Raw genomic sequence first — 16,137 nt, 5'->3', positions numbered from 1 at the left:
AAAGTGGGGGCGAGGAATGGAAAAATGAATCCAAATATTGATAGGAATTCATGCCCACAAGATTAATTATTAAATATTGATAGGATTTTTTAAATGTAAAAAAAACTCAGGACCAATGGCAAGCTAATAATCCAACAATAATAAATTAGACAAGGTACAACACCACATGATGTCTAATGTATATGTACATAGGTTCTCCATATATAAACTTAGAAAAATAATACTCTCTATTAGAAATGAGTCACTCACCCCTTAAAATGTCTTATAAGGAGAGAGTTATCCATACTTATATAAATGAGTTAGGATCATAATCAAGTCGTTGTGGGATAAGATTTTAAGAGTTTTAACACACCACGTCACGTGTGGGTCGGAATGACACATCGGACTTCCATCACGTGGGTAGGCAAGGGAAGAGATAAAAAGATAAAATCCATCATCGACTTGGACCGACTCTGATACCATATTTGAAATGGACCACTCACCCCTTAAAAGGCCTTGTAAGGGGGAGGGTTATCCGTACTTATATAGAGGAGCTAGGATCATCACCAAGTCGATGTGAGACAAGATTAAGAGTTTTAGCACTCTCATTGTCTAATATTACTCGCACTTTTCTATTTCGGCTAGTCCCAAACTATTTATACTATTTTTTATATTAAGTATAAATTAAAATATTTAATTAATATATTAAAATTAATTAAGTATTCCCGTATTAATTGATCTTCCATTATACTCAAAATACTTATTTAATTGTATTAAAAAATCAATCCCAAAATTTATGATCTAAAATGATAGTGCGAGTAACATGAGACGGAAGGAGTAAGTGGCATCAAGAAAACTAACACAACACCAATAAACAATCACAAAACAAAAAATAATAATGCGGCAAAACTAAGTCACAAAAGTAAATCTAAACTACAACAAGAATATTTGACAATAGCTCAAATAGCTAGAAAACAAAAATGTGTTAATGTCACAAATACTAAAAGATGTACGTAGAAATTATTTTTAATGATTTTTTGTACATAAAAAAGCTTAAAGCTGGATTGGTGAACAACTGGTTGGTGCATTAAAGCAGATACTAGTATTTTTTATGAGAAATAAAAGTTTAACTCAATTAACAAAACATGGTCTTAATTACACAAACAAGACTTCAATCTTTAGAAAGCTAAGGATGATATTATAAGAATATTAATTCAAGATAGTCAAAATAACATTCTCCCACTGTCCTATTAAAAATGAAACATTTTTCTTTTTAAATTGTCTTATTAAAAACGAAACGTTTCTCAAAATGGAAACATCTCTATTTCTACTTTTTCTTCTCTCTTACTTTACTCTCTTTTCATTAACTCATAAAATAACACTACATAAAAATTTGTACTGATTCTTAAATATTGCATATTTAATGAGACGGAAAGTAGAATGTTACTAACTTACTAAGTTGATCTCCACATGAGTGATGGACCCAACAATGAATTAACTATTGTTTTGTTTTTTATTCATAAATATGTATTCAAATGTATGTATGTGATACATGTGTGTATGCGTCATTGTTTGATTGAGCCAAGGCAACTAACTAAAGTTACTTTGAAAAGAAAGAGTAAACTATATACTAATTTAAGTGCATTATTAAGATCATAAAGTCAATTTCCCCAAGGCCTAGAGTATGGAATAATTTGCCTCAAATATATATAAAAATATTAATGAGCCCACCTTGCCAAAGATTATTTGCTGTGATGCAATATGTGTGATTTGCAGACAAGAAATATATTCCTATGTTGTATATAAATAATAAGCATTTGGAGTAAGGTACAAATCTGGGATCCACAATTTTGTTTTGTGTTGCTTATAACAAGTTCATTTAGGTTAAATAAATTAGCAGCCTATATATAATTAAATTTAAAGGGGGAAAAATCTAATAAAAATGTTTAAGAAAAGTATTTAGCTCTAGTGAGTAGCGGTGTTTCTTCTATTTTCTCTTTTATTACATCTTAGGACAACTGTAACTGTATAATCAAGAAAGTAATGGAGCACGCATTGCCGTGCGTTGCAGGTTGATGAGCACGCGAAGGTTCTACACCTATGTGGAATGTGGCATTAATTAAATATTTTAATTATTAAAAAAATACTCCTATTTTCATCGACAATTTGAAATGGACAACAACAAATATCTAATTATTAAAAGAAATTCTTGTGTAGTCTAGAACATTGAGAAACAATTATTGCAACAATTAACAGTGATGTTTAAGTTTGGCCAAAAGTTTAATCAACTTTGGCCTACATGCTGAATATTAATAACTACAAGTGGGCCAGAAAAACATAAATTATGTGATTGTAAATGTAAAATTTGAATGTCGAATCAAGTCACAAAAGGCTGTAAAATGATGCAAGATCTTCTAGTAGCAAAAATTATAATTCACTATAAAATTGCAAGTCACCTTCAATTAATTTCTTTTTTTATATATTGCTGGAATTTTTATTTATACTATACCAGATCTAACTGAGGCTTCATTTTGATGATTCACTTTCATTATTATTAGGGTGATAAAAAGGTGAATAGACAAAAGTGATAGGAGTATATAAATAGATAATTCATCTTTTACTGTTTAAGGTTTCTTTTGGAATGAATTTTGTCATAGCTATATGGGACAATATATACGGAAATTTAAGTATTTTTCTTCGAGTAATAATTAGAAATTACTATAACTTTTTTATGGTCATTTTTTTTGGAATTTAATAGAGTGCCATGTGAAGGGATATATCATGCATTATCATATTACTATAGTCCAAATATTTGGTAACAACCACTTTATATCGTTTGAGAATCTTAAAAAAGATATTGTACTTTTCAAACCCTACTAGAATTTTATCAATTTGGAACCTTATAATAAAAGCAATCAACTCGAAATACACGAGAAACTATCATGTAAATCAAACAAAACGAAAAGACCATGCATGGAATTTTTTTTATTAATTATCAAAATTAATAAATACTCCATACACTGTTCTCCTATTGAAATTTTATCAATGATTTAATAAAGTGGATAATAAAAAAGTGAACAAATTCCCACACCCATTAGGTTCAGTTCCCCATTTTAGATACAACAAAAATTGACAAGTCTCCCCCCAAAACAGTTACCATGACAGGAAAAAGCACTAAGGTTTGTTGCTTTTATAAATTTGGGTATAAAACTGATAATACTTAAATACGAAAAAATTTACATATTACCGAACTAATAGTTTCTTCAAATATTACGAGCGTGGAAAGAGTCGAGAAAATTATGATACATATAGTATTATTTGAACATTATTACTGGATGTGTCTTTCGTGTAGTCTATATTAACATCATTTATTTCATTTATAACATAACTAACATACTATTTAAAACTAATAGTATTATTTTTTAGCAAATATCATTTAATTTATAAACTTATTTGAAGTTCTAAAGAAAATGCACAAAACAAAATACTCCACATAATGCTAACGTCCACTTAAATATCTATCTGATCCATTAAAATTATTATCAATACCATTAATTTCACAGTTACATGGAGTACAATTCAATAGTCAATTTGCTTTTATTCATTGAGTTTACTTCAGTTATATATGAAAAATTAAATATCAATAAAATAAAATTACACATATTAGTAGTTACTATATACACCACTAGATTGGTGTCAGTCTGACGTCCTCTTCCCCAATTGGTCGCCTCCTTTGTCCTCTCCACCCCCACACCCACCCCACCCCACTCCACCACCACCCACCCACCCTACTCCCACGAGCTCCCATTTCTTCGGCAAGTGAAAACCTTCCCTACTCCCTCTGTTCTATTGCCCTAAATCAATCCATTCATCCACTGCTGAATCACTCTCCAATCAATCCACAAATCCACATCCAATTCATTCCACTCCGATCGATCGACGAATTCATCAATCCGGAAGCTCTCCGCAGCCAAAATCGTTGATTTCACATGTCGAATTTGTAGGCGAAGCTGATTCCAAGCGATGGATGAGACTAAATCGAAGAGACCTAACGGTATCCAAGCCTGCGGCGGCGCGTACCATACGGTGGGGGAGTGCGTGATCCCGTACGTGCAGGACCCGCGCGACCGGGACGCGGTGTCGCTGGTGTGCAAGCGGTGGTACGAGATCGATGCAATCACGCGCAAGCACGTGACGATGGCGCTGTGCTACACGGCCACGCCGCAGCGCCTGTCGAAGCGCTTCCCGCGCCTGGAGTCGCTGAAGCTCAAGGGGAAGCCACGCGCTGCTATGTTCAACCTGATTCCCGAGGATTGGGGCGGATTTGTCACCCCTTGGGTGGAGGAGATTATCAGGTCGTTTGGGAGGATGAAGGTGCTCCACTTCCGGCGCATGATTGTGAAGGATTCAGATCTCGAGCTTCTCGCTAAGTCGCACGGGAAGGTTCTGGAAGTTTTGAGGCTGGATAAGTGCTCTGGTTTCTCTACCGACGGACTTTTGCTCTTAGGCAGATTCTGCACGTACAAACCCTAACCCCTTACTCCGTCTTATTGCTTTTATCTGATTTAATTTTGAATTGATTTTTTATTTCAGTTTCAACCTTTCATCAATTGATATTATTACTTGTTTCCGTTTTTTAATTTATTTTTTGAAGTAAGCATGTCTCTGGGAAGAGTTTCATGTGTTTTTTTTGAAGAAAACATTTACATAATGTATTTATGATAGTATTTATTATTGTTGAGGTGCTGCTTGCTGGTAGTTGCAGGATCTGAATTGTTTGAAGAAAGTAAATCAGATTTGGTTTGCCGATGCATAAGTTTGACTTTTCGTTTTCAATAAGATATGGCGACGATTTTTAGTTCCTATGTCCAAGTCAGCTCGTCAGATTCATTTTTAATCTTGATTTTGCGCCAGATAATAGTAGTTCACTGGTCTAATCGCAAGCTTGCTGGTCATGCTGATTATAGTGGTGGTTAGTCGATTAAAAGGTTATCGATTAACTGATAATTGGGAACCGGATATGCTGGTTATAACCGAAAATCTCGGTTTCAGCTAGCGGTTATGAAAAAGTTTGGTTTTTGGTTATAACTGAAACTCATGCATACCAATGTTTGTCGGATCGAAATATCGAATGGCTAGGCTTAAAATTTTCAAAGGAATTATTTTCTGCAAAGTGCTGTGGCGTAGATATGAAATATGACTCAGCAAATATGAATGTTTATGGTAAAAGGTCCCTTTTAATAGAGCTATGTGGTCAAGGAAGAACTGTTTATGATGTGTAAGCATTTCATATAATTGTTAGCTCCGACGTAATAAAGAAATATTAACAATGGTAGATTCTGTTGCCTTTCTGATAGGTTCATTAGTTGACATCACTTGATAAATTCAGAGTAAGTTTTGGTCTCTGGCTTAAGAAGATTACATTAAAAGTTGGATAAAGTTATCATTTTTACAGCAATGTGGATTGCAAGTGCTAACTTTAGCTTGAGTATGTGAAACTGTGTGCTCAATCTAAACCTTTTTTTCTTTTGTGTAGGAATTTGAGAAGCTTGCTTTTGGAAGAGAGCTCAATAATTGAGAAAGATGGAGATTGGCTGAATGAGTTTGCAATGAACAATACAGTTCTTGAAAGTTTGAATTTCTACATGACTGATCTCGTGAAAGTCAGATCTAAAGATCTTGAACAGATAGCAAGAAGATGCCCAAAGTTGGCCTCAATGAAAATTAGTGATTGTGATGTCTCAGACCTTATAGGCTTTTTCCGTGCAGCAGCTTCGTTGGAAGAGTTCTGTGGGGGATCTTTTAGTGAGCCCCCTGGACAGGTGGGTGAAGGTGTTTTTAATGAGCAATTGGAAAGGTATTCCAACGTTGTATTCCCTGGCAAGCTATGCCGCTTGGGTCTTACTTACTTGGGGAAAACAGAATTGCCCATCGTATATCCCGTCTCTTCCCGACTTAAAAAATTGGATCTCCTTTATGCTTTGCTGGATACTGAAGGCCACTATCAGTTACTGCAAAAATGCCCTAACCTCGAAATTCTTGAGGTAAATTTTAATGCTTGTGTTTGTCAATGTCATTCGAGATATATGCCTTATTGCTAATAAACTGTTAATGTGCTAGATATGTCTATCTGAAGTGCCCGTTAGAGTATATGCAATTTTTGCTGAAAGTACAGTGCCTATCAGTATTGTGATTGTAATAATCTTGTCTTAATCATGCAGTAGCTTCTAGGTACTATATCGGTAAACAATAGGTTATGTTTACCTTTGTGATGAGTAAACTTTCTGAGCACATATGTGTCTTTGTTCCCGGAAGTAGGGTTTTTTTAAAGAGGATCAACAATGGTTCCCCATCTATCCCCATAATGACTCGAACTCCCGATCTATTGGTTGGAGTGGAAGCGTCTTACCAAATGAGCTGCACTTCTGATATGAAGCGAAAGGGTGACAACCAGGGAAAGCCCTTGATAGTGTATCAAAGGAGGAAGAAGCGTGAGGATCGGGATTGAGTCTACATTCGTGGGCTGTGTAATTAGTATAAATATTGTAAATAGTGTGTATTTTGTAAATAGGAGTGTGTATCTTGTAAATAGAATAAGGGGCGGTTATGATGCGCCTGTTGGGGGGGAAAGTCGGTTATTATGATTATTTCCCTATTAATAGTTTAGGAGATTATGATTGAAAGGGACATATATTGTATCAAGGAAAAGCCTGGGGCTTGGGCGGCACTGCCGATTGAATAAAGAATTTCTACAATTGTTTTCCTTTCAATTCTGTTCTTAACAATTGGTCCGACCTGCCGGATCCCGTCCTCACTTGAAAATGACGAGATCGCAAACGGAAAGGATGGAAGCGTTGGAAAAAGAGCAGCAAGGGATTCGAGAAGATCAGAGAGCGATGAAAGAAAGTCTGGAGATAATTACTGTTACCCTCACCGAATTATCGGTCGCCGTCAAAACTAAGTCGGAATCTCACTCCGGCGGAGGAGGGTCCAACAACGACGATGGTAACAAATCAGAGGAAGGTAGCGACACGGGCGAGAAACCCGACCAGGGGAAGAACAAAGGGGGTTTGCAATTGCCGTCGTTCGACGGAATGGACCCCATTAGTTGGCTAGCCCGTGCCAACCAACAGTTCGAGATAACCGGAACTGCGACGGAATCCCGAGTTGCAGCGGCGGTGGTGGCAATGGAGGGACCGGCTTTGTATTGGATGACTTGGCTGCGTTCTCGTAAGCCCTCCCTCACATGGAAGGAATTTTCGGAAGCATTGGTTTCTCGGTTCGATACTCGTTTCCAAGGGGACGCATTTGAGAGATTGGCTGATATTAAACAAATTAAGGGAGTCGAGGATTACGTCAATTTGTTTGTTCAACTCTCAAGTCAAGTACCGGGCTTAACCGACGCTCATTATCTCGGCTACTTCATGAAGGGTCTTAAGGATCCAATACGAGGATTCCTACGCCTATTCAGGCCGACTGAACTGGAATCGGCAATGGAATTAGCACGTGATGTAGAAGATAATTTGGCAATCCAGGGGGGAGGACGTACAAGTTTGAATTGGAATAATTCGACGCCAAGGAGAAGCGGCTGGAGTCGAAGCGGTTCAATGGCTTGGACTGACTCGATAGGAAGGCCAAGTCAGAATTTCACTAGTAGTAACTCACGTCCGGGTGAGAAATCTTCTATGTCAAGGGCCAGTGAAGCGATGCAGCATCCACAACGACCTCGTTTTACGAGGATCTCTTCGCAAGAATTGGCGGAATTAAAGGCTAAAGGGCTGTGCTTCCGGTGTCGAAAACCTTATTCTCCGGGGCATGAGTGTAGCCTCAAACAGTTGCGAGTAATGATCACCGAAGGAGAGAAGATAGACCTGCAGCAGTATGAATTTTATCAGCCAACGGGACTTGAGGAGATGAACGAGGAGCATGAAGAGTCTGGCGAAGGAGACGTTGAGTTGCCATTATATTCAATGGCGGGCATTGATACCGCTCGGACTATGCGCCTGCGTGCAAAGTTGGGAGAACACACTATCATAGTTCTTATAGATAGCGGAGCAAGCCACAATTTTATATCAAGGGCACTCGTGGACCGGCTGCAACTACAGCCCGATCGAGAGGAGCGATTCGGCGTTCTCTTGGGAAACGGTTTACGCCAAGAAGCGGAGGGTGCATGCCGGAAAATTGAGGTAACATTGGCGGGATGTCAGTTCCTATTAGATTGTTTTGTGTTTCCGCTAGGTGGTGTAGATATGATCTTGGGTATGACATGGCTTTCGACCTTGGGAGAGGTGAAGCACTACTACGACAAAATGATAATGAAGTTCGAAAAGGAAGGTCGCTGCATCAAGCTGCGGGGCGATCCTCAATTGTGCCGGGGACCTATCGGACTAAAATCATTAATCAACTCTCGCGATGCACAAGTATGGGCGATAGTACTAGAAGAAAAGGGGGACGCTGAAATACACGAGCAAGAAGGGGTACAAGAAGTGCTGCAACAATTTCACGAAGTATTTGGGGATCCGAAATCCTTACCACCTGAGCGAGTGACAGACCATCGCATTACCTTGGAAGATGGTACTCGACCAGTTTCTGTGCGACCGTATCGTTATGGGCATCACCAGAAGGACAAGATTGAACGATTGGTGAAGGACATGTTATTGGCAGGGATTATAAGACCGAGTTCGAGCGCCTTCTCAAGCCCAGTATTGTTGGTTAAAAAGAAAGACGGGAGTTGGCGATTTTGTGTCGATTATCGAGAATTAAATAAGGTGACGGTACCGGATAAATACCCCATTCCGGTGATTCAAGAGATGCTTGACGAGCTGGCTGGGGCGGTCGTTTTCTCCAAAATTGATCTTCGATCCGGATATCACCAAATCCGAGTTGCATCCGAGGACGTACCCAAAACCGCATTCCGAACTCACAGTGGTCACTATGAATTCTTGGTCATGCCCTTCGGCCTCACGAATGCACCGGCGACTTTCCAATCCACTATGAATGACATGTTCAGGCCCTATTTGCGTAAGTTTGTGTTAGTTTTCTTCGACGACATACTCATCTACAGCCGTTCGTGGGAGCAGCATCGAGTGCACTTGGAAACTGTGCTTTGGATTTTACAAGAAAATCAGTTTTTGGCAAATCACAAGAAGTGTACATTTGGTTGTCGGCAAGTCGAATACTTGGGTCACATAATTTCGAAGGATGGAGTAGCAATGGATCCGGATAAAATTAAGGCTGTGCTAGAGTGGCCGAGACCTTCGAGTATACGCGAGGTACGAGGATTCTTGGGTTTGACTGGGTACTACCGCCGTTTTGTCAGGGAGTATGGCTTAATTGCGAGGCCATTAACGATGTTATTAAAGAAAGACGCTCCCAAAGGCTTTGAGTGGACTGTTAAAGCGGAAGAGGGCTTCTGTCGCTTAAAGAGGGCTCTTACGGAGGCACCGGTGTTGGCATTGCCCCAATTTGATCGCCCCTTTGTTATCGAATGCGATGCTTCCGGAACGGGCATAGGGGCGGTACTAATGCAGGAGCGTCGACCGATTGCCTATTTCAGCAAATCTTTGGCTGATCGTACCTTGACAAAATCGGCGTATGAACGGGAAATGATGGGCCTCGCTTTAGCCGTTCAGCATTGGCGACCTTATCTACTGGGAAGGAAGTTTGTGGTGCGAACCGATCACCGGAGCTTGAAGCATTTGCTATATCAGAAGATTGTTACTCCCGCGCAGCAAGTTTGGATTGCTAAGTTGATGGGATATGACTTTGATATTGAGTATAAAACTGGAATTTCTAATGCTGCGGCGGACGCTCTATCACGACGGGACGGTGATGCCGAGTTGTCAGCATTAAGTAAGGCGGAGTGGCTGGGCTTCGAGGGGATCGAGAGCGAGCAACGGAGTGACGAGTATCTCAAGGCCATCATCGAATCAATTCAGCGGCAGCCGGACAGTAGACCGGGTTTTCGGTTGGTGGGAACGAAATTATTCTTTCACGATCGCATCACGCTACCGGCAGCATCGCGATGGATTCCCGAACTTCTTCATGAGTTCCATGATACCCCGTCTGGGGGACACGCAGGAGTATTGCGAACATATCGACGGATCGCAACCAACGTTTATTGGAAAGGTATGTTCCGTACTGTTAAAGAATATGTTGCTAAATGTTTGATTTGTCAAAAGATGAAATACGAGGCAATGTCGCCAGCCGGGTTGCTACAGCCGTTGCCTATTCCGCAACAAATTTGGGAAGATATTTCTATGGATTTCATCACATGCTTGCCTAAGTCGAAAGGATTTTCTGTGATATTGGTGGTGGTTGATAGGTTATCTAACTATGCTCATTTCTTACCATTAAAGCCTCCGATCACTGCTCGCTCGGTGGCGGAAATCTTCATGAAAGAAGTGGTCCGCTTGCATGGAATTCCCAACTCCATTGTTAGCGATCGTGATTCCATGTTCATAAGTGTTTTTTGGAAAGAATTATTCGCGCAGTCCGGTACTCGCCTCAAGTTCTCTACAGCCTACCATCCTGAAACGGATGGTCAAACGGAGGTGACGAATCGGGTGTTGGAGACATACCTCCGTTGTTTCACTAGCGAGCAGCCCAAGCAATGGGTGAGATGGTTGGCATGGGCAGAATTTTGGTACAATACTTCATACCAAACCGCGGCGCGAATGACTCCCTTCGAGGTGGTATATGGTCGGCCGGCTCCAACTCTTCGCCGTTTTCTGCCCGGGGAGTGTAAAATGCCGGCAGTGGTTGAAACTTTGGCCAGCCGAGATGAAGTTTTGCAGCGACTTCGGGGAAATCTAATGCAAGCACAGCAGGAGATGAGCATTCAGGCCAACAAGCACCGTCGAGACGTAGAGTTTATGATTGGTGATAAGGTGTTTCTGAAGGTCCGACCGTTTCGGCGAGCCTCGTTGCGGGATGGTAAGGATCATAAGCTGTCGGCTAAGTTTTATGGGCCTTTCGAAATTCTTGCTCGGGTTGGGAGCAGAGCATACAAGCTGCGCCTTCCGGAAGGCAGCAAGGTACATCCGGTGTTTCATATCTCTCAACTAAAGAAGGTGGTGGGAAATCATGAAGTTACAACTGAATTTCCGGAATCTATAGAACTGCCGGTCTTGCCAATGCTCGAGCCAGAACAAATCTTGGCATTGCGGGTGATTCCAATGGGGGAACGTGAAGTTGAGCAACTATTGGTGAAATGGAAAGGTGAGGGTGAAGATGGGGCTACTTGGATCGACTTGCAACATTTTATGGGGCAATTTCCAGATTTTGACCTTGAGGACAAGGTCGATTCTAAGGGGGATGGAATTGATATGAAGCGAAAGGGTGACAACCAGGGAAAGCCCTTGATAGTGTATCAAAGGAGGAAGAAGCGTGAGGATCGGGATTGAGTCTACATTCGTGGGCTGTGTAATTAGTATAAATATTGTAAATAGTGTGTATTTTGTAAATAGGAGTGTGTATCTTGTAAATAGAATAAGGGGCGGTTATGATGCGCCTGTTGGGGGGGAAAGTCGGTTATTATGATTATTTCCCTATTAATAGTTTAGGAGATTATGATTGAAAGGGACATATATTGTATCAAGGAAAAGCCTGGGGCTTGGGCGGCACTGCCGATTGAATAAAGAATTTCTACAATTGTTTTCCTTTCAATTCTGTTCTTAACAACTTCATTGTCTTACCTTCTTGATTTATTATTCTGGATGTCCTTTTCTTGCCAATGCATTATTTTTGCTGCTGACATTATTTTCTATCCACATTATTCTTGATCTTTCTATGCATTATTTTCGCTGCTGACATTTGTTTTTTCCGACATTTCTATGTGAATTTCTTCATTTTGTAATTTTCTACTGAACTATGGTTGTGTTTTCAACATAACTTTTACAAGTAGTAGATCGAACAAAACTTATTTGATATCAGAGTTAATATTTTGAGTAACGACAAAGGATTGAAGTAGCAATATTATTTTCCTAATGCATATGAAACTGATCTTAATGACAATATGGAACAGACAAGAAACGTCATTGGAGACAGAGGATTGGAGATTCTGGGTGAATTCTGCAAGAAAATGAAAAGACTGAGGATAGAGCGTGGAGCCGATGAACAAGAAATGGAAGATGTCGAAGGTGTGGTCTCTCAGAGAGGACTGATGGCTCTAGCACAGGGATGCCTCGAATTGGAGTACTTGGCTGTGTACGTGTCCGATATCACAAATGCATCACTGGAGTGCATGGGAACATACTCGAAAAACCTATGCGACTTTCGGTTGGTCTTACTGGACAGAGAGGAAAGAATTACAGATCTCCCTCTCGACAATGGAGTCCGGTCTCTATTAATGGGGTGCCACAAACTGAGGAGGTTTGCATTGTATCTACGGCCTGGTGGCCTGAGCGATGTGGGTCTGAGCTACATAGGCCAGTACAGCCGCAACGTGAGATGGATGCTTCTGGGATACGTAGGAGAGTCGGATGAAGGCCTGTTGGAGTTCTCAAAAGGGTGCCCGAGCCTGCAGAAGCTGGAGATGAGAGGGTGTTGCTTCAGCGAACGTGCACTGGCAATGGCAGCCCTCCAGCTGACTTCTCTAAGGTACTTGTGGGTGCAGGGGTATCGAGCGTCAGCAAATGGCCGGGATCTGCTGGCAATGGTGAGGCCGAACTGGAACATAGAGCTGATACCATCGAGACAAGTGGTAGTGCAGGACCTGGAAGGAGGGCCGATAGTGGCGGAGCATCCAGCGCACATACTCGCGTATTGGTCCCTTGCCGGCCCGAGAACAGATTTTCCATCAACTGTGAGGCCCTTGGCACCTTGAATCACACTTTCTTGTTACTTTTGTTTGCATACACACTTTTTTTTTTCTGTAGTTGCCTTGTCTATAGATCATGTCTTCTTCTTCTTCCACATTTTCTGAACTTTGATGTAGAGAATTTTAACAAATAAATTTTGCCTTGTAGAAGTGACTTCAGTAATCTGATTTCTGTAGGGCTAAAACAGGATGTTTTTGTTATTTGTAAATACCTAATTGTTTGATTTCTTCCGCATTCTAATTGCTTCATGTGATTGGCCATCTTTGTTCTATATTTGGTAATAGTATATGTAAACATGAACCTGTTTTGGAGATCTATTGATGATTTATTTGCAGATAATGACAGGGTCTTAATTGCCTCTTTACTTCCATTTTGTTTGTATGTAGTGGTTTTGGACCTGTCATCTTTTGTTTTTTTTTTTTTTTTGTTGTTTTTTATGAACTGTTTCTATCTTGTTTGTTAATTTTTGCTTCTGAGCATGTTTTTTGTAAAAAAAATAAAAAATTTCTCTAATTGTTTCCAACTAACGTCCAAACTGTTATTAAACATATTGATTGATGCTGCTGCTTTGTCAAAAAAATAAATGTAGATGATTAAGATTTGACTCCAACTTTCTATACCAATCTTGAAAGTAAAATCCAAAACTCGATTATGGTAACTCTTATATGATTGAACGAGAGAATAGAAAATTTTAAATTTATATACCACAATAGTTATTCCTTCAAAACGAAAAAAATAAATACTCTTGATCACTTATTTCATTATTTTAATTAATTATGTACAACTATCCCTTTGACTATTGTGGTATAGAAAGTGCATATTTTGATTTTAATTTTTTTAAAGAAGACTGGAATTACTTACTACAAAGAAAAACTATTTTCTCTTGATTAATTAATTGACAAATATAGGAGTTTAACAAAAGCGGGATATATTTAACTATTGAAAATAGTATTGATAATGACGTTAAGAATTTTAAGGCATAATTAATGAAAAACATAAATGAGAAGATAAAAGGGTTAAAGTATGAAAAAAATAATTGGTTGAATAAAGTGATTAATATCTACCTGGATAAATTCGTCGTCTTCCTCTATTTGATTGATTCTTATTGCTTGATTGATCCTATAACTCTTAGATGTCTTTTCTAGACGAGAAATATTGAAGAAAGTTTAAATTTTTTTTATTATTTAAGAAAAATGATGTTATATTTAGGTTTGTGGGTTAATAATGTTGTATCTCATATGTAACAATCTATCATCTATCATCATCATATAAAAGCCGAGTTTTAAGACACTAATTAAGATATTTTTTGAAATAAATTGGAATTGAAAAATCTTAAATAACAACCCCCCCCAAATTCGGTCCTCAAGCTAGGTTTATTGAGAGAATTTTTCAGTTTAAAAACACCAGAATTTTCAGCCATTCTTCTTCCCAGTCATTTGTATAACCTATGCAAAAATAACTCCTGCAACTTCTTTCCCACTGTAAATAGAAAATGCAAGTCAAAATAATGACTTGTATAACCTTTTACCATTATTACATTGACTAAATAAAAGGGTATGTTAAAAAAAAACTTATCTTTAAAGGACACAAAATTAAAATGCAATTATTAGCGTTTGAAATTTTTTAAAATTAACTATAATTTAGGACACATTATAAACCGTTGGTTGTATAATTAGAAACACAAAATTAGCGTCTCTAATAGCGTTCTATTTGTTGCAGTGGTATTTCTTTAATAAACATGCATTAGAAAAATGTAATGTAGATGTGGATGAATATAAAAATAAATTTGAGATGCATTCATAGATCATAGCACGGGTGCGATACTGGTTATCATAATAAGCAAAGTACTAAATTTGTTTTCTTCAATAACGATACATTTTTAAAAATATTCCGGTGGAGGAGCATGATGGTGCCGTTGGGGAGGAGGAGCATGGCGGCGATGGTGAGGCGGAAGAGCATGATGGTGGTGTTGGGGAGGAGGAGCGTGGTGGTGATGGTTTCTTGGTGAGCCATGGCTTCGAGGAGAGGGAGCGTGACGACCTCGGGGGTGGCGGTGGCGGTGGTCGTGCTTGAGCAACTCTATATTCCATAACATCTCTTCATCTTCATTACTTTCATATGTATTAGAATCCAACACATCTTCATCTAAATCACGAGCTAGAGATGGGGTCATTACAAGAATCAAGACTCCAATGAGCATCAAGAAAGAGAGTGTACGAGACATTTTTTCCAATGATTGATATTTTCGATGTGAAAAATTGAAGAAAGCTTATGATATTTTATACTGGAGGTGAGGAGTAATGTTTAAGTTTGTAGGTCAATGATATTAAATACGTAGATTTACTATTAATGCAATTTTCTCTATTTATTTATTATTTTTATATTTAAGAATGATAATAAGGTAAATGTAGATAATTAGATTTTATGCTTTCCATTTATAGTTAAGTAAATTCCTGGATATTTAAATTCTGTGAATATTAATGCACGATTTATTTGACTTAGTCTAAACTTCTCAATTATCAGTTTCTCACTATAGTTAATAACTTAAAAAAATATCGTATCAAAAATCTTCACAACTATTGAATTAGTTTAGAGTTTTTTAAAAAATAATTACTTTCAAATATATTTTTTATAGGTAGCTAATCAAAAACCATCTAATAGTGCACATCTTGCATAAGCAATTGCGAAGTCAAATTTTGGGAAGGTTGAAATATGCCGCAGCATTAATTAGTTTTTCTTTCAATTAAAACAATCTCTTTGTATTTATTAATTTTTTAGAATAAATAAATAAATTTGACCCCATATTATATATACTGCAAAAGTGGATGTCTTGAAGAACAACTTTTAGGAACAATTCTATTTTTATTCTAGAGAACTAATAGAATTTCATTTTAATGAAGGAGATTAGATTTATTCCGAATGGGGGAGTGACGCACAAGGGTTATGCGTCGTTATTATTGAACGACGCACAACCCTTATGCGTCGTTGGTTAACGACGCACAAGGATTATGCGTCGTTCAAAGAAGCATAAGTATTATGCGTCTTACCCTAATGATGCATAACCCTTATGCGTCACACTGGTAAGCATTCCCGCCTGTCACTCGGGTGACCCGGGTTCGATCCCCGGCAACGGCGCATTTTTTTAAGTGATTAGTATTTGATAAAAATGAGTTATTCTAAACATTTGTTTTTGGCAAATTGATATTACTATTATAAAAGAATTAATTAAAGAAGTTAAGAATAAATGCACAATCTAATTGGTCCCCCAAAACGAATACATGTACATTGACAAATTAATTTATACTTCTATTATCTATGACCACTGTTTATTTTATTT

At 38.5% G+C, this 16,137-nt stretch overlaps 1 protein-coding gene across 1 annotated transcript; it reads left to right on the top strand.

Moving 5' to 3' along the window:
* Window positions 1-3,737: 3,737 nt before the first annotated feature.
* Window positions 3,738-13,034, top strand: LOC121777817 (coronatine-insensitive protein 1-like). Its single transcript, XM_042175174.1, has 3 exons — window positions 3,738-4,499; window positions 5,516-6,023; window positions 12,005-13,034. Exons 1-3 carry the CDS (start codon window positions 4,003-4,005, stop codon window positions 12,803-12,805), a joined length of 1,806 nt encoding a protein of 601 aa, XP_042031108.1. The 5' UTR covers window positions 3,738-4,002; the 3' UTR covers window positions 12,806-13,034.
* Window positions 13,035-16,137: the final 3,103 nt, after the last annotated feature.

This window comes from Salvia splendens, chromosome 18, assembly GCF_004379255.2.
Source record: "Salvia splendens isolate huo1 chromosome 18, SspV2, whole genome shotgun sequence".
Taxonomy (NCBI): domain Eukaryota; kingdom Viridiplantae; phylum Streptophyta; class Magnoliopsida; order Lamiales; family Lamiaceae; genus Salvia; species Salvia splendens.
This window is presented reverse-complemented; position numbering and strand designations above follow the sequence as displayed.